Source organism: Amia ocellicauda, chromosome 5 (assembly GCF_036373705.1).
Source record: "Amia ocellicauda isolate fAmiCal2 chromosome 5, fAmiCal2.hap1, whole genome shotgun sequence".
NCBI lineage: Eukaryota > Metazoa > Chordata > Actinopteri > Amiiformes > Amiidae > Amia > Amia ocellicauda.
In genome coordinates this window covers 20,230,453-20,250,064 of record NC_089854.1, presented here as the reverse complement: position 1 = coordinate 20,250,064, position 19,612 = coordinate 20,230,453, and the positions used below count along the sequence as shown (strand labels likewise).

General features: G+C 49.4%; 1 protein-coding gene across 4 annotated transcripts; it reads right to left on the bottom strand.

The window, feature by feature from the left end:
- Positions 1-57: 57 nt before the first annotated feature.
- LOC136749720 (mitochondrial Rho GTPase 1-A) lies at positions 58-19,605 on the bottom strand. 4 transcript variants are annotated; one of them, XM_066704218.1, is made up of 21 exons: positions 19,234-19,605; positions 16,667-16,725; positions 15,873-15,954; positions 15,517-15,560; positions 15,365-15,418; positions 15,038-15,090; positions 14,775-14,883; positions 14,294-14,395; positions 13,997-14,095; positions 13,648-13,756; positions 12,183-12,303; positions 11,961-12,045; positions 10,029-10,174; positions 9,796-9,896; positions 9,370-9,500; positions 9,030-9,113; positions 8,782-8,919; positions 8,449-8,651; positions 5,848-5,970; positions 2,660-2,809; positions 58-1,277 (listed from the first exon to the last, which is right to left on the bottom strand). In XM_066704218.1, exons 1-21 carry the CDS (start codon positions 19,268-19,270, stop codon positions 1,160-1,162), a joined length of 2,148 nt encoding a protein of 715 aa, XP_066560315.1. In that variant the 5' UTR covers positions 19,271-19,605; the 3' UTR covers positions 58-1,159. The 4 variants fall into 4 exon arrangements, with proteins under 4 accessions (XP_066560315.1, XP_066560316.1, XP_066560319.1 ...); XM_066704219.1 differs by lacking the exon at positions 2,660-2,809; XM_066704220.1 differs by lacking the exons at positions 58-1,277; positions 2,660-2,809 and adding an exon at positions 2,914-4,278.
- Between the last annotated feature and the right edge of the window lie 7 nt (positions 19,606-19,612).

Genomic DNA, 19,612 nt, shown 5'->3' with positions numbered 1-19,612 from the left:
ACGGGACCGGCCCCTGTAGACAACTCAGCCAGAGAAGATGAAATAACAACACCAAGCTACAGCACACAGTTATTTATTGTAAATGTTGAGGGCAAAAAAACAAGTCACAATACGGAGAAAACAGTCCGGGGGCTGGCGGTGTGTGTGTGAGAGGAAGATCATTAATACAAACTGTGACAGATTTTGTATTCTTTAAACTGTAATAACAAATCATAACAGTAAGAAAAAAAAGAAAGTGCAATGTCTGCAGTATCCCCCTCTGTAGGAGACGTGCGTGTGATGCAGCGGCCAGACATGCAGATTGTGCGCCCGGCTCATTTCACCAGGCCGTTAATACAGAGCTCAGGGCCCCGGCTGAGAGGGGTTACAAGGTTTTGCAAAAAATAAAAGCGTGAGACCTGCTGCCGGACCCCCTACTGCCCGACCCCCGCTGAACACCCATCCTGTTAATAACCAGTAATACTGATACACTTTATTGTTATTATCAATAATAATAATAATGAGCAGTAATGATAATCACCTCATCCTTGTGTCCTCTGCCTTGAGGTGCAGAGACGCAAACATACCGTCATAAAACTAAACAAAAACAGCCTAATAAATTACATTTCATACAGATGCAGCGCAAAATAATAATCCTGACAAACATAAAGCACCCTGGCTTTGCTGCAGCAGCTTCCCATGATCGCTCAGAGTTTGACCTTTGTATAGAGAGCAATATTCGTTAAATTCGTTTAGTCTAATTCCCCAGACAATCCAGATGAGATTGCTGCTATGTACATTATATACATGGTCTGCAGTCCCAGGAGGCCCATGTGTCCCGGTGCAGACTCTCCGGGCCCACTGGGCCTGTTTGGACACCCTGACTGGAGCAGAGGGGCACCTCTAAAACCACCATCAATACAAGGGGAGGTTTCTCATTTCTTCCTGTTTTAAATATATATATAATCCCAGACTATAATCATATCAGCCCAAAGTCCCGTTAAACACAACAAACGTTAATGAGAGACTCCAGAATGAACTGTTGCGCATTTAAATAAAAACGAGTGAAAAGTTGAGGTTCTTGCAGACTCCAAAGCGATCTCTGAGTATATTTATATACACATAATTGGGTTAATTTAATGGAGATATCAAAACTGACTCTAGGTTCTGCATGGCGAGATCACCGCTGTTTGAGCAGTGCTCTGTACATGGCGAAGCCCAGCACGGCAAACACGGTGGCCCCCACACTCGCCCGCAGCCAGAATGTGGAGCTCTTCAGGTCCGCCTGGGTGACGTGCCTGCGGGGGGAGGGACAGGAACATCAGTCAGTCAAAACAGTATTAAATAGTGCAGAGTAAGAGGGCGCGGTCAGCAGGGGATGTATTTTTCGGTCCCCACTGTAAAGTCATATACATAAGGTGATTGTCTGGCTTTGTCTGCAAAGCTGCAGTTCATTTCCAAAAATTTAATTTCTCCTTCTTCTTCCCCACCCTAAACGAGCTCCATCAACAGGGATCTGGTGCTCAGTGTCTCATGACTGCTTGGCCCAGAAACATAGGGCTGCTGACACGGCTTAATCTGTTCCTTTTCACGGGCATGAGATTAAACCGGGTGGGGCCATCTGGTTGGCAAACATTTAAAGGACACGCACAGCACAGGTGTATTTTATATTTACTTTACATGGGGAAAGTTATACCCCCGTACCAACGGTCACTCGGGCAACACAAAAACAACAACGCTAAAAGGAGGGGAGCAAAACAAACATGAAAACCTGTGAGGGAGAAAGAAACGCAAGATAAATGAAGCCGGGGGGGACACGCGAGAGCGGCGCAGGCTTGCGTGGGCAGCGGGACACCGGCACTGACTGCAGATGTGTTCACAAGCAGACAAGCAGGCAGGGATGCCAGGACAAGAGCCTGGGCTGGGGTACAAATTAGTGTGACAGCTTAGCGGGAAACGCGTTAGAAATACAGATGCGAAGGCAAACAAATAAATAGATAAATAAAATTGCTATACAATTTTGTGTTTCACCTCAAAAACAAAAAACACCTGAAAACATATCAGTAACTGTTAATTACAGAAACTCAAACACTCACACACACTCTCAGTGCACTTCCTCATACTGGCCGAAAACAAAGAGGAGGAAACTGAACCAAAACCCCAGATGCTTCTCACCTCACGTGACTCTAAAACAAACTACAGCACTGCCTGCCTGGCCAGCCGATACAGAACCGCCTCCTCGGACAGACGCGGACCACACACAGGACCGAGGGGTACACAGCTGAACACAGAAGTGAATGGAACATGAACATGCACTCGCTGTCTCACACTCTCACACAAAAAATAAACTGAACAGGAGCAGAAAATAATGCACACAAATATTAACAAACAAGCAAACAAAGGGGGAAGGGTGTGAGTTAGAAGAAGAACAGAAGACAGAACAAATAAACAAGGGCCCGGACCACAGAGCGCCTCAGCAGACACGAGCAGGGAGTGCGTCGTTGTGAACAAACCCAAGCCCCAGAGACGGACTGTGAGACGGTCGGGGTGTGGGGAGTGTACGCCTACACTGTCTTGGGAGAGGGAGAGAGGGGCTAGAGAAAGAGAGACCGAGAAGGTAACCAAAGAGAGAGCAGGGGGTGCCCGGGGACCCCCTGCCCCAAGACGGCCTGCGAGTTACCTGTGCCGGGGCGGGGGACGGGACGGCACGCAGGTGTCCAGAGACGACCCCATGTAGACGGACTCCTCCACGGAGCGCACCGCGTGCACCTGCTGCCCCAAACTGCCCTCCTCCTCGCCGGCCAGCAGCGCAGCGCACAGCTCCTCCAACCTTGCACACGCACAGGACGGACGCAGTTCACAACACCAGCCCGCAGCAGAGCACGCACCACAGGACTGCCCCACCCTGCCCCCCACACCACACCACACCGCACACCTCCCAACCCCCAGGGCATGCATACACCACGCTGAGCAGCTCCCACGCGGCGGCAAGGGACAGCACCGGGCTCCCGAGGCCCCGCCGACTGGAAACTGATCTCTTTCTGTTACTGGATTGCCCACAATATACATTTCTTCCCTTTAATAGTTAGTTTTGTAAAAGATTGCCGTTCAATCCCGGCACGACGCCACCTCGTGGCAAAAGCCGAGGCCCACGGTCCACCAGGGTAATCAGCTACATCAGAACCAAATGAGTCCCTGGGAGCCGGGCTGGGCGGGCGGGTCTTTTTTCTAAGCCAGACCACCCCGGAGCGGTCAGTGTGGTGTAGGACAGCTCGATGCAGTGTCAGCTCGGGGGCTATTCCTCTCCTCCCAAAATATTGACAGATTAGAATTAGGATTAGGATGAGGATGAGGCCCCACCCCCCAGACAGGCACCGTTAGTGTTAGTGACACAGACGGGCCATTCCACACGCTCAAAGGAGGTCTCTAAAGCCACTGGCCCTTCAGTTCTGCGCCAACAGCAGCCCATCTCCTGGGCCCTGGAGCTCAGACCCGCTTCACCGCTACACGAGCAGAGGAGGCCGTCAGACACATGGGGGGTCACTAGATTTCTCCATGAGTGGTGGCTCGGTCTCCCTCTATCTTTCACTCTCTCAGACACTCTCACTCTTGTTCCTCGTGAACCTGTGCCACGTTCTCGCACTGCATGTTTCGTAGTTTATTTAAAACTGGCTGTCCTGTATCAGAGTGCTTGAAACTCTCAGGCTGATGTTACAGAAAAATAAAAACCTACCTTTAGCAACTATGGAAGGAAAGTCAGTGAAAGTACCTCAACGCCACCACAAAGTCCACATAACGCATCAGCTGTGCGCCCTGGCATTAAAAACACATCATTGCCCCGGACACTGCCGCCACACCGAGTCTCTGAGCTGGCCCGTGAATCCCGTACCACCCACAGCCTGCAGGGGCAGTCTCGGCAAACTGCACCAAATCAGTGCCTCTCAGTGCCCCTCCCAGGCTGCAGGGCATGAAGGATTTCCAATTCGCTAATGACACAGCCACAAACTAAGCCTCTCACTCTCTCACACACTCACTCTCACACCCCCAGTCCACTACTTCTCAGAACGAGGCACTGCCCAGGACAAGAGACCAACCGCCATTTACTGTACAAACTTTGATTCAACAGGAGCCAGTGTAGCACATAGAGAGCTTCTGCCACACACCAACCCCCCAAGGCACAGGGCCGACAGGAGCCAGAGACACAGGGTTAGGAGGGGGAGAACAAGGCCGGGTTAAAAGGAGGCAAAGAGATGCAGTGCAATCACAACCACAGCAAACCACACGCATGGCAATGAACATCTATATGGACACACACACACAAAAACAACAGAACAAAACAACAATTAAAAGAGTAAACAAAAGGATTACAGGTTTCAGAAAACAACATCAGAAAAAAAAAAAAAAAAAAAGACTAAACAGAAAAGAGGAAGTGATCTGTGGACGATTGAAGTGTGGATGAGTCACAAATGTTCAGACCAACAGGCGCTGAGCACAGGCAGTGACCTTTCGACATCGCCAGAGCTGGAAACGTCATCCGGCCATGGCCCAAGACACGTTTTCCATTCGGGTGCAGCCCCCAACACCCTACTGTCAGAGCCCCCTGGGGTCACTCCAGGGGTGTCTGTGTGCAGTCTTTTCAGGTTTTCCATTTTTTCACTTTTTTTGTGCAATCTCAGGGCTGTGGGTCTGAGCACTCGTGGAAGCGACATTTAAAATAAATTAATTAATTAATAAACAAACACACTAATACATAGATTCCCTCCCCCCTCCACACACACAGAGCTGGAAACATCACAGAATAGATCCATGCGCTCCCCCGACTATCAATCTCTTTATCCCTGAAGTCTCTCCACAATGGGGACCACCCTACACTGCCCACAACCACACGCGTGTTAACCGTGTGTGTTATCGCCCCCTCACCAGCCAACAACATGAATCCTGCCCTTGGATTTAAACCCCATTGGGACCGAGTTTTCAATATAACCTGAATTTTCTCAAACTGGAAGGTGAAACTATATCCTGTATAAAACAAAATTTCCAGATTTCCCCTCAACTAGCATATCACCGGGGTGGGGGGGGGCTTTGTGCAGCTCCTTAAATGCCAGGGCCCTGGTCACAGGGATGGGGTGGGGGGGGCAGAGCTGCAGGTTGGCACAGACTTCCCTGAGGTTTCCAGGTCTCTGTTACGTTAGTGTCGGGACACTGCATATCCACCACGAGTGACATCACAGGCAGAGAGAGACTCTTGGGTGGGGGGGGTTGGGGGCGTAGCTACAGCTGGTGTCCTGATGAGCACGGGGACCTATCTCAATCTGCATGGAAATGGCACTGGGCCTGAGGCGATCTTCTCTGCACTTTTACTATTATGAAGTTAGCAGACGACTGACACCAAAAACACTTCTCTTAATGTGGAATATGAAGCAATATCAGTCACTGGATGTTACTCCTTTGCACACAATGCCTTTCCAATATGTAGTGTGCGGCTATTTCAGACATCGCACCCCGCTGTACCCCCCCCACATGGAGGTTTTTAGTTTTGCGTCAAACGGACTCATAAGAGCGATTTAGAGTGAGGACTCGACCGCAATGCTGTGATGGGGCGTGCATTATCCTAGCAAGACGAGATCCACGAACCCCCCCAACCCACATCACCACCCCCCCACTGCAGCAGGACAGAAAGCCAGACTATGCCAGTGGATATGCAGTGCAAAAATGACAGCATTGACAATAATAACAATAATAATAATAATAATGGAGGATGACAGAAAAATGAAAGAAAAGCATAATTAGAAAGACAGACAGAACCAGTGTTAAGGGTGCCGAGAGACGAGCCCCCGAGAGAGGGACCGGCGGAGCGAAGGTAAAGACCTGTGCAGCACAGCGGTGTAGAGCTTGGTCTTTACAGATTGCAGCAAGTCTGAGTTGAGGAGGTTCTGACAGAGGCAAAACGTGCACCTGTTGCAGGCGCACATACAGCGTAACCGGGCGTGGCTGCGGAGACACACAGAAGGAGAGCAGGTGAGACCCAGATGTTACCCAGACATTTCACAGCTGTGCCGGGAACCCCCAAAACCCGCCCGCAGATCCCCCAGCCCGCCCCGAGCAGCAGGAGGGGAGAGCGCGGCGCCACACTACAGCTGTGCAGCGCTGACCATGGGGAGGCTCGGGGAGTGGGCGGTAATAGACACGGGCAGGCGGCAGGTCAGCCTCAGTTGCCCCCTCGCCTAAACGAGGGCGACCGCCTGCCCTGCCTGGCCACCGATCGACCGCAACCCGATTGAGTTTCATCGCAGGTTCTGCAAACCGGCACCACTGAGAAAGACCCCAGCAACGCCATCATGGGAGGGGAAACAGGGAATAAAGTCAGCTTCCTATGGCAGCCGTACCCAGAATACACTGCTTCCCCGAGGACCAATTGGGAAGAGCTTTGCGTTTGTTTGTTTCTTTGGATTCTTTAACACAGAGGAACTGCACAACCCTAGGTGAAAACAGAGTGTGAAACAAAAATATACACCCTCCCCCTTCCCCAAAACATGACCCCACACAAACCCCCTCCCTCGGGAACCTGCACAACCCGACAGAGGAAATGACACGTCTGTAGACCATGCCCACTGAAGAAGAACGGGATGGAAGGAAAGGGGTGCACAGAGGCAGAGAGACGACATGGGATTCGTGGAGAAACATCGATGCTCAGTCCGGATACACACAACCCTCGGGCTCCTTTCGAACACAGAAAAAGCTCCTTACTATTAAAAAAGTGAAATCAAATAAAACCTACCCTTGACACGCAATCGCCCAGCCTTATACACAGATGACTTATACACCAATCAACTGTAACATTATGACCACTGACAGGTGAAGTGAATATCACTGATAATCTTGTTATCATGGCACCTGTCAGTGGGTGGGATATATTAGGCAGCAAGTGAACATTTTGTCCTCAAAGTTGATGTGTTAGAAGCAGGAAAAATGGGCAAGCGTAAGGGCATAAGGGCCAAATTGTGATGGCTAGACGACTGGGTCAGAGCATCTCCAAAACTGCAGCTCTTGTGGGGTGTTCACTATCAAAAGTGGTCCAAGGAAGGAAAAGCGGTGAACCGGCGATGGGGTCATGGGCGGCCAAGGCTCACTGATGCAGGTGGGGAGCGAAGGCCGGCCCGTGTGGGCCGATCCAACAGACAACCTACTGTAGCTCAAATTGCTGAAAAAGTGAATGCTGGTTCTGATAGAAAGGTGTCAGAACACACAGTGCACTGCAGTTTGTTGCGTATGGGGCTGCGTAGCCGCAGACCAGTCAGGGTGGCCATGCTGACCCCTGTCCACTGCCGAAAGTGCCTACAATGGGCACGTGAGCATCAGAACTGGACCACGGAGCAATGGAAGAAGGTGGCCTGGTCTGATGAATCATGAGTTCAAGGTGTTGACTTGGCCTCCAAATTCCCCAGATCTCAATCCAATCGAGTCCTATGCATGGAGGCCCCACCTCGCAACTTACAGGACTTAAAGGATCTGCTGCTAACGTCTTGGTGCCAGATACCACAGCACACCTTCAGAGGTCTAGTGGAGTCCATGCCTCGACGGGTCAGGGCTGTTTTGGTGGCAAAAGGGGGACCTACACAATATTAGGCAGGTGGTCATAATGTTATGGCTGATCGGTGTATTACTGGAAGGCAGGATATTTTACCCAATTATGGAGAACAGAAAAAAAATAAAGTAAACCAAGGGAAAGTCTGGAAAGGACTTTTTTATAATAAGGAGCAATGTCAGAGACTGAAAAAACACACAATTCATCCAGTTTTCTCCCGAATTCAGTTTTTCTTCAGTTAGTTTCTACTCACAGCGAAACCACAGTTTAACAGAAAAGGAGAATAAAATAAAAACAAAATTCATTGATAAATAAAAAAAATCCCTGAACGCCTTAACTTCCAAAGGACTTCCCACCAGCGGCATCACCGCAGCCCCTTAGCCGAGAGGGCCACACAGCCGCGCCATGCTGAGCCACACCACGCTGACGTCACCCAGCAGCTCAGAGCCGCACCACGCTGACGTCAACTGGCAGGGCCCTGCGACTCGTCAGCTCCAGCATCATGCAATTTTCTCCCACCAGCGAAGCCACAGCCAACAGCACAGACACTCTGACAGTTTAGGCGGCGCCGGTGAAGGACGCAGATCGCTCCAGGAGCAGACAGGGAAGTTCTTGGGCTGTGGAGACCCGATCCCTGCTGACCCAGAGGTCCCTGTGTTTATTTTTTATTTTTTTAAAGTGGTCAAATCAAACCGAATTTTCTTCATTTTTGTAATTGTTTTTTAACGCGGTGCCGCAAAATGTCCTCATTCTGTATCAAGACAACAGGAGGGAAAAATAAAATAAAATAAAAAGTCACAGACTAGGGAAACCGGGTCATTCAGCATGCAGGGTAGAGAGGGAGGCAAGCAAACTGGAGAACTGGGCCGGGGGGCGGTACTCACGGGTACATGGCCATGGTGGTCAGTTTGGTGTAGATGTCCTTGCTGGGGATCTCCAAGGTGTTGCAGGTGAAGGCCTGCGGGGGGGGCATCTTGTGTTTCCGGCAGAAGTCCAGGGGCGAGACGCTACACTGCTGCTTCACCTCGTGCAGGTCTGACTTGGCCGCCACGATCATGCAGGGGGTCTTGCTGTCCATGAAGTGTTGCTGCCCAGTCGTCGAGGAGGAGGAGGAGAGACGGACGAGAAGGAAATGGGAGAGTTAACAGGTCGGACGTTTGTTGTGAAATTAATTTGTGCCCCCCTAAGAGAGCCGGAGAGACAGCGTGAGGGGGTACCTTGAAGACCTTGGCGCAGAACTCGAAGGAGCGGGTGTTGCTGGAGTCGTACACCAGGCAGACCACGTCACAGGCCAGGTCAGCGTCCGACAGGTCGGCCTCGGAGAGCAGCTCGGACTCAGTGAACACCTCGTGCAGCTGGGGGAGGGAGGACCAGTCAGCACAGGAGCACGGACTACCACAGACACACTCACTCTCACACACAGGAGGTGAGGGCTGCAACAGGGACCCCCCAAGGCTGTACTCACCAGCAGGTACTTCTCCTGGCCGTACACGTAGGTGGTGCTGATGGCATAGAAAGAGCGGTGATCCTCCCGGAGCTGCCGCTGTCTCTGTAAGGACCAAAACACAGCACGGTTCAGTGTAAACCTGGGAACAATCTCTCACAGGGCCTTTTGGACTAATTTCAGGGCAGCAAAAAATCCCGGGGCATCCACCATGCCCACATACAAACACACACAAAAACCCAAAGCAATACAGTATATTAAAGCAGAAAGTGATTTTGCAAGAGAACAAAAAAGCATACTCTGTGAACTATTCGAAATTGGTAAAAAGTACGATTTAGTGAGAGTCTCCGTCTTGTCTCACCATAAGGTTGCGGCCCAGGAAGGCCTGCAGGAAGCCGCTCTTTCCACAGCCCTTCATTCCGATGACGTTACACCTGAACACGTTCCTCTGGGTCTGCTTCTTCTGCAGGTCGATCTTCTTATCACGGGTCACTGAGGGAGATGCACAGACCAACACAAGGGGACACATGGACAAATGGGGGACACAGAGAGAGAGAGAGAGAGAGAGAGAGAGAGAGAGAGAGGGGGGGGGGGGGAAGACAGACCCATCACATGAGAGATCAACACAAAACTAATCAAAACCTCTCAAAGCTCTCACCTGTGCTGCCCCGACCCACCAGCTCTCAGCATTACTGCCCCGCCCCGCCCCCCCAGCTCTCACCTGTGCTGCCCACCCCACACCCCCAGCTCTCACTTGTGTTGCCCTGTCCCGCCCCCCCGCTCTCACCTGTGATGGCAGCGGCCTGGGACTCCTGCTCGGAGATGATGGAGTATCCCAGGTAGCCCAGGTACTCCAGACACCGCTGCACATCCAGGTATGTTGTCAGCCTGGCAGCCAGGTGAGGGAGAGGGACAACAAACTGTCACAGGACTGCGCAACACGATCTCCAGTATTGTTATGATGATGATGATGATGATGATGATGATGGTGATAAAGGCGGGAGGGCTGACATTACTCACGTCCACTGCGACAGGTATCCCTGGTAGGTGATCCAGCCATGGTCGTTGGTGCAGACGGTGTTGTTGACGTCGGGACCCCAGGGCATGTAGGGGAAGACTTTGAACAGGTCCTTCAGCTCATCGGGGGACAGAGCGCAATCCCTGTCCTGGGAGGCAAAACCGAGACACACAGGCGGTCAGCAGGGCCGGCGCACAGGTGCGGACACACAGACACGCACAGGGACGTCACCAGGGAATACAATTAACACCCACCACCCGCCAAAGGCAGGTAGATTTAGCCAGTGGAGGATAAATCTGTCAATTTTACCAGCCACTTTGGCGGGTAGCCAACAAGTGTACAGGAACTAAACTTTTAGTTTCTGATAGAGTATTTGTCGGTATGTTTCAAAACACGAATTAATTTGTTGACGTTGTAGTGTTGGTATGTTAAGTTGATTTGGCAAACCGCAATATCATGTTTTTTGAAAATATATTGCATCTGGACAGTCTTCGGTCCAGGAGGGCATATTTCATGGAGAACAATGAAGCAGAGATAAGGTGGTTAAGGATGTGGAAAAATAATGACTTTTAATTACTTTTCATAGTCAATTACTGACTAATTAATTACCTGGATCAAAGTGTTTCAGAATTATATGACAGAAAATGAAAGAGGACCGCAACAGACACATTAATACACACACAGCCAGCTATTGCTATTTATTTTGTATTCGCTGGAACTCGAATGCACAGTTATGATTCTGAATGTAGAGCGGCTGTCTGAGTGTGGTTTGGAGAGGAAAAGTCAATCGTTTAGTCAAGTAGACTGCATAAATTAGCGAGCTAGATAGGTCTTATACATTTTGTATTTCAATGTTGTGACCGCAAAACATTGCCACAAGGACGCTAATGTTAAGACATTTTCATTGCAGCTCACATTGCTAAACCAGCAACTGAATGAAAATTTATAAAAAATGAAAAAGAAAAACATATTGGTCGGTCAATAACAGCTGTAATTGCAAAATATTCCTTTATAAAACAAACAGTCACAACCTTTATAGTTAATTTGAAATTGTGACAATAAAAAGTCGCGATAATGTCGAGACAATAATACAAGATACAAGTCTGACACAAGATGTCTGAGAGTTGACAGGTCTGCTGTTATTATGCCATTTCCATAAGTCTTCTAATAATGTATTTTTACATAGATATTAATTTAACAAAGTTGTTGTGTTAGATAAGTATTCATCAATTACAACATTAATTTATGGGGAAACTATTTGCAATAGAGACATGCATGTTTTGCTGCGTAGCGGAGATGCTGCTGAAGAGAAACGTGCAGTTTGTTTACAGTGCGTCTTTACTGGCGTGCATCATATTGACCAATGGAAAGGACGTTACTGTCTGTCATCATTCCTAGAGATTATATATTTATTACCCAACCACAGACCGTGACTCTATGAATATCTAGACAATCCAATTATCCTTTTAATGACGTGCAGAAACCCAGAGAAGGGAGTAGCACTGAAGAGGAAGAGGAGTATGAAGAGCAATAATGTGTAACCATATAACACCGCATCTCATGTGTTAGTTTAGTGTGTTTATACACATCCCAATTAGCTGCCATGTTATTGCATATGTTATTGATTCATTTGAAAAAGATGCTCCCGTACAGTCTCTACTAGCAAGTGTTATAATAATTCAATAGAATGCAATGTTTTGGTCAAAGACCTTGTGCAATTAGCTTTTGTTATGGTGATTGATTAATTACCTGAATAAATGCCACGTTTTAACATGTTCACCACACATTTGCGCACCCTCATGCATTTTTGGTGATGTTTGCCTTTGGCTGGTAAAAAGACCAAGTGGCTGGTAAGTTTTTTCCTTCTACCAGACACAGTGGCTGTTGGCCAAAAAAGTTAATTTTATCCCCTGGACGTCACTCCCATCACGTACCTGGTCGTGCTTGTCAAACAAGCTCTGCAGGAAGAGGTAGGCATTGTGGTTGAGCTCGGTGGTGCAGTCTGGTGGGATCTTCAGCCTGAGAAAGCAAACGCACAGGACGGGTGTGAGCATGGCACGCTGCACCGATGGCACCGCTAACCGTGTGAAGCCACAGTCGCTGCGTCAAGAGAATGTCTGTTTCTCCTCAGTGTGTACAAGCGATGGGGGACTCACGGGGGGAACAGGTAATCCTGCGTCAGCTCCAGGTCATCGTCGTAGCCGAAGCGGCGCAGCACCGTCCACGTGGTCTCGTGCCGCCCCCTCTGAATGAACAACGTGTGCAGGAACAGGAAGCCTGGGGGCGGGACCACAAAGACACGCACTGTCATACCGACCAATGGCGTTCCACACACACACAGCACAGCGAGTGACCTCGTTCTGAATACAACAGCACTGCCCTCTAGACGGGACTAACTTAGTCCTGCTCCCGCTACAGACTACCTATGGATAGTACTGTACTAAGGGCAACAAAATGTGAAACATCACAATATATTGACCAGTTTTGTAACTGAACTACTCATAACCACACATTGTTATTAATTTTTGTACATAAAAAATACATTTACATTTTTGTTGTTGACATTGACAATGTATTTGTAATATATGAATAGCAGCAAATGCTCTGGTGTACATGGATAAAACTGACACCACAGTTAAAAAGAAAAAAAAAATGGTCCGCTGCAAGATTTCATTAAATGCTATGAAATACTGAGAATATAGACTATTGAAAGCTCTATAGGAATTATTGCACAGCTGGAATTGCAATGCAATATTATATGCATAATATGAAGCTATATATAGTGTACTGTATGTAGCCTATAGCCGACATATTAGTACAGTAACAGTAGTGTACATGCCAATTAAGTACCGGTATATTAGTACACCGTGCCTGGGCCAGGGCAGTGGCTCTGGACAGGAGCAGTGTTGGGCTGCGGTGTGGGAGGCGCTGGGTCCGAACCTCCACCTGTGCTTTACATCCAATATTTTCTTTAAAGTATCTCAGACAACCATCGTATTAAATGTTTAGTCTGGATAATAGATTTGGGTCTTGTTTGGGGGGAAAAGTGCAATGGGAAATGCAGTTTAGCTTTAGATATGCATTTTGTGTCATAAATATATAGTCGTATACAATATTGTCTTGAAGAAAATACTTTCGACTATGGCACTAAAATAAATATAGCATTATATTGTGTAAATTCCATTCGCATTTTAACACGATTAGCATTGCCAATGCGCATTAGCATCACCACCGGTGCTCTGTATGTGCTGAAAACAACCGCTCAGATGTGCTAGGGGAGGCGAGTCCCGGCCTCTTCACTGACTTCACTTCCTGCTTAATAGCATAACAACACACTTAATCCTTAATACGGTACTAAAGCTGAGGATCAGCTAGTCTCCAACTCTGCTCCGCCTCTTTTTCCATTGCAATGTGCACTAACGCAGCTGGGGATGGTCCCGAGATAGTACTGTACAAGTTAGTAAGCAATAGTACAGAGCTCCGTAATAACTCTATGAGTTCGTTGCAATTGACCCACTGTGACTGACCGACAGACCCACTGTGACCGACCGACAGACCCACTGTGACCGCCTGGCCAGCTGAAGCCCCAGACTGCGCCCCCGTGTCCTGGCCAATGCCTACCCTTGAGAGTCAGGCCGTTGTCGTGTACGCCGTCGCTCATGTTTTTCCGCACCACGTTCTTTACGTCCTCCAGGGCCTGCGGGGCCAGTGGGGTGTTGAAGCAGGTCCTCTGAAACGAGAGCAGCCCGGAGACACAGCTCAGTCAGACCTGCGCAACGGAGAAAGTCTCTTGCCCGGACTCCTCGCCGACCAGAGAAATGAATTTCCGGTCGGGTTTAAAGGGCAGAGCCGATAGCTGGGGGCCGGGCCTGCACGCACACTGGGCTGAAGACGGACTCTGTTGCCCTCAGGGGAGAAATGAGCCGAGGGTGCAGGGGAGAGTAGGGCAGGAGGGGCATTGTGGATCTACCTGGAAGAAGTTGAGCTCGGCATCGTTGAGAATGCCGTCGTTGTCCAGGTCTGTCACTTTGAAAATACGAGTCAGGGCTTTAACACAGGCAGGCTTCATCTAAGAGACAGAGAGAGAGAGAGAGAGAGAAGGAGAAAACAGTCGATCACAGAGAGAACTAAACCCACATGTACCTTGACACTCTTACCCTTCGTTAACCAGCATCCAATTCAATCGTTTTGTTTTTACTTTTCTTAAAGACCTGCTACCCATCGTCCACAGGACAGGGGGGACACCGTGACACGGTATTTAACGCACCTCCTTCTCCTCTGGGCAGTACAGGGGCCCAGTGGGGTGTAGCACCGCCTTCTGTGCATAGTAGAACAGCTCTGAGATGTTCTTCAGGTTTTTTGCCGAACACTACAGAGGGAGGGAGAAAGACGGGAAGGTGAAAGAGAAAGAGAAAAATAAAGCAGAAAGAGGGGAAAAAAGGGAAAAGTTTGATCTGGGTGAAGGGCTGCAAAATGGCAATAAATTAATGGAAACAGAAAACATAAATTCTGCAGGATAAAGTAGTGTATGTATGTTTGTATGTACGTGGCCGCCTTAATACATCCCCCTCTGGCAGGTGTCCGTCTGTCATGTGGAACCTGGTTACTGGAGACCAGGCCCGGTCCTGCTACACATCAGCCAGACTGATCAAAGCAGAGTCTCCTGCTTGCCATGGCACCCAAGCTCTTAATTAGCTGAAGGAAACGTGCCCTGAACCAAACCCCTATGGCCCTGGGGGGGCACTCACCTCCACGCAGGTCTCGATCTCGGTGTACTGGTTCATGATGGGCAGGATGGTCTCCATGCTGCTGTGCTCCACCAGGTCGGACTTGTTGCCCACCAGGATGAGCGGCACTCTGCGGGGGGGAAGACCGCAGTACAGTTAGCAGGAGGACCCTAACACCCCCGGGGGCCACCGCTGCCACCCACCATCCACAACCGCTCAAGTGTTGGCGTGGGTTACCCCCCCACACAAGGCTCTGTCCAGTGCCACGATGCCGGCTCACTCACCGGCTGTCCTTGTCCATCCGGTCGTTGATCAGAGGAATCCACCGGCTCGTCACCTGCGGGAAACAGACGCAGTGTTAGAGCAGGGGTCAGAGCAGCTAACCACGGGAACAGCTAGCACGCCGATCACTGTCGTCTGTGTTTACTGAGAGCATTTGTTGTGAAAACTGAGGTATGGGTGTCGCTAACAAATAAATAAAAACAACAAACAATAATAATAAACAGAACCAGGCTGACACCCGTCTCTCACTGCTTCTAACCCAACGCCAGCGCGACTCAACAGCCACGGCCGAGCGCAGAGGGGACACCACCACATTTCAACAGCCTCACCTGCTCAATGGAGTTCTTATTGTTGACTGAATACACGATGCAGATCACATTCGCCTGTGAAATACAAAAATAAAGTTAACACACTTGCAAAATTAACCGCTTGACCTAAAACGACATCATAAACTAACAGAAGTAACAAACCGCAATCCCACCTTCGAGATCTCTTGGTACAGCTGCTCGTCTGACTGCTCCGCTTCTGCAAAACAACAGGACAAAAGTAAAAACAGCGCCGCCGTTCCCCGACAGCCACAGATCTGAGCGGGGCTATAAATAGACACCGCCTGCGTTCCTTCAGCAGCGCGGGACCCAGCGAGAGAATAAAGAGGGAAAAGACACAGATGCACACTCTGGTAACAGAGACAGCGCTGAGACAGCCCCCCCGCAGCGCCTCTCACACTCTGCCCAGAGGAATGATGCTTTATTATTATTTTTCTTTCTAATTAAATTGAAATGGACACAGAAGTCGCCCTGGTGAGCCTTGGGCGCTGGGAGCTGGGGTCTGCCATACCCGAGTAGTCCACTATGTGCGTGGGGACCCTTTCCGGAGTCACGTCTGCTGGGATGGTGATCTCCTCGGCACGCATGGGGACCTGGGGGAGCGAAATAAAGGATAAACAAAGTGACCACCGGACAGCAGCTTGGACAACAGTAAGGACTGGCCTAGACAATGAGACCGACGGCTCGACAGACAGCTGGATAGGTTTAGGTTTTAAAATGCTGTTTTATTGTGTGTAGTATTTTACATTTACATATAAAAACAATTCAAATTTTTAATACTTATGATTAAAAACTTTTAAAATCAATTCTTAAAATCACTTAAAATTTTCTAAAATCTTTGTGATTTAACGAAAAACAAAATAATTAACTTCAAATAAACATGTGCACAAAACAACCAAACAAACGTGATTAAAGCAAAACTGCTCACCAACATAAAAGTCAAATACATTGAAAATAACTGAAAATGCATTGGACAAAATAAAGAAACAATTAAAAAGGTAAAAATAAAAAACAAACAAAAAAGGTCCAATGCATTTAAAAATAAATCCAAAACGGACAATGTATTTGACAAAAAAATATAACAAAACTAAACCAAAAAACCCCTATACAATTAGTGATTTAAAAACAACTAAATCTTTAAAAACAGTTAAGATTCATTTTAAAATTGTTTTAAAAACAATCATCCATAAAATAATTAAAAGATCTTGGATTTATAACGGCCATTTTAAAACCTATTTCAATAATCATGTTAACCGTACAAACAGAAGCGAGGACTCTGAGTAGACTGCGGGGGGGAAAGCTTACCTCATCGGGGAATTCCTCGCTGACCAGGGACATGATCAGGGAAGTCTTCCCCACTTTGGCTGAAAAAAAATGAAATCATAATGATTATAATAATAAAGACAGAAAGCAGAGAGTATGACGGAAACAATGGCAGCGGCCTCAGCAACACCCCCGAAAAGCTATGCCACGGCTGGACCCCCCTGGTTTAATATCTATGCAAAATGTTTTAACTGCATTTGAGAGTCCTGAATGTGGGCAGCCGTCTGATGGGGGGTCAGGGGCCGGGATAGTGCTGCACTTCAGCTTCTGATCCACTTCTGTGCTGTGTGGGAGCTGCTCTGGCTCCGGGCCCGTCTCTCTGTGCAGAGCAAGCAGGCTCGTCAGGCCCCTCTGCTCACAGCCAGACGTCTGTGTGTGTGACAGAGAGCGCCAAGTCCAGCACTCCCAACACGGGTAGGGACCCCAACATTGCACAGTCCTGCCTGAACCCCCCCACCCCACTGCACAAAACATTCAAGAAAGAAAGCCCCCCTGAGCCTGCTCCCACCATCCAACCGCACACAGGAGTGCCCCTCCCAGACAGGGCCCAAGAGGAGGAAACACAGCGACAGGATGTTTGCCCTTTAAAGCCCCAAGTAGAGTCTGCCTGAATCTGGGGGAGCAGGTTTTACAGCAAAGCACAGCCACACCGACATGCAAAGCACCAGGGCCTGGTGACTCTCACCGCCAGCTCTGACAGCCAGAAATGTAGGCCACTGAGCACGACCGCCAAAGTACAATGGATAAAAATAGTCCCGAGTTCACAGACAGAGGCCGGGCAAACAACAAGGCGTCAGAAACTCACTTTAAATTTTTAAACTTTAAATAAAATCATCACGAAGGGGATCCACGAATCAACTCTTCGTTTTTTCGTTTTGGCACAGGCGGAAAGCAGAAGAGAGGAACACGTAAGCAGCTGACTGTGGGACTCGGGGGCTGCTCTGTGTACGGGACCCCCGTGCCCCTGGCAGGCAGCACTCAGACCCCCCCGAAGCACAGAATGTCCTGGCGACTCTCCCAGCCCCCTGCTCTGCTACTGCTGCCTCCGCAAGTGGATTACTGTAATTTAATTAAATTGCTTGGTAAATGCTTTCCAGCCAAACTGACTGACAGGAAGCAGAGGGCACTCTGGGCATCGGTGCCCATATGGCTGCTAGGGAGTCGCTCCGGCTCCAGCGTGGAAAACAGGCCCTGGTTCAGCTCCAGAGTGGAAGAACGGAGTTTAGGGAGGATCGGTGCAGTGCCTGGCCACGGGGGTTAGAGAGCCAAGCCGAGCCTTTAGCCCAGGAGCAGGAGTCTCCAACCTGCCTAGTTTGGCTCCTCCCTGAGGGTCTGGCTGCTGCTGGTCTCCTCAAACAACACTGAAGGGCCTTGAAACACCTGTACATAACTCCGCTTGAGACTGATTAGATTAAGTGAGATCTTAGATTATAACAGCCAGCCTGTGGGGGCGGGAGGAGGGGTGCTCACTATATAGGGAGACATATGTGAGTCAGGTAATACAATCACAGCTGCACCTCGTTTGGTATGAAGCTGTCATCCACGGATAAATGCATGCAGGTAAATTGATGAAAGCGGTGTCACCCATCAGCAGGGAGAGACTGCACTCTTTAGGATTACTCTTGGTATGTCGGACCCACAACAATATCACACCGTCCCCGTTTGGCTCTGGGTTGAGCAACAGCACAAGTGGTCTTATCTTGCATACATTGCAAAGGTTGACTACGATCAGCAAAACCTGCAGGGCTGACAGACACCTGCTGCAAAACCAAAACTACTGTATCGCGATAGCTTTCACGGCCGATGGTCACTGAAAATGCAGCTACATCCCATCTGCACGATCCGTACAAACACAGCTCACTCTACGATGGTTATAATTACTGATCACTGTTATTATTGCGGTAATGATCGTAGGTGTTTTCTGGTTAATTGTTTTTCCCTAGGAGATCCACGTTCTCCAATACAATTACTTTGGACGTGCATTCTCCATAATAACAATAATACACCACACAGGTCTGCATTAAGCGTGCTTCAAAGCGTCACGCATTTGCACATGCACGTAACACTTATATGTCAGTAGCATCCAATTAATAATGTGTTACAATAACAAAATTATCTATAATAGATGTATTTATTGGGTGGTTAATGTGTGCATATACTCTGTCGTGTGGGTTACACTGATCGATAGATAGATAAATAGATAAACAAACAAGTCAGGAAGACACAGTTTGTACAGACTGTCCAAACCGTCCTGTCAATATCGGGACACCCCCATCGTGAGAACCGAGCAGTGTCCCACACATCCCGACCCCTCGGCTACGCAACTGCAGGCTCGGTTTCACGCTGGCATGCACACACGTACAGACGCACAGCTACGCGTTACACGACAGTCAGCCTAGTTGACCCCCCTCAAAGACAACCACCACCGCCACCATACATATCCTCCCGACTGTCCGAGCCCGAGCTGTTCTGCACAGCGGTCAGATCAACAGGCTCCCCCGCTCCTCTGCCAGGGGGCGACGGCAAGGGGACGTCAAACGGCTACTCACGCTCCCCCACCAGCAGGATCCGCACGTCCTTCCGCATGGCCTGGGCCTCGAGGCGGACCGGAGCCGCTGCCGGTGCTCGCGAGGTGCCGGTGCGGCGCGAGGCCTGTCCGCCCGTCCGCGTCGGCGCGCGCGCGCTGTAGGACAAACCGGACGCGGCGAGGCCGTCGATGCACCACCGGACCCCCGCGCGTCGCTCGCTGCGCAAATCAGCGGGGCAGCTATCGGCGTGGCGAGCTGTCCACCGGCGACATTGTCACTCAGAACACCGTGGGGTTTTTTACGCCGTTTTACTGCGCTGCTCCCCGACTGCCTGACATTGTGCGGGAGATGCGACCGGCGCACGCCTCCTCCGGCTGACCTACGCCAAGCGACGTCGACG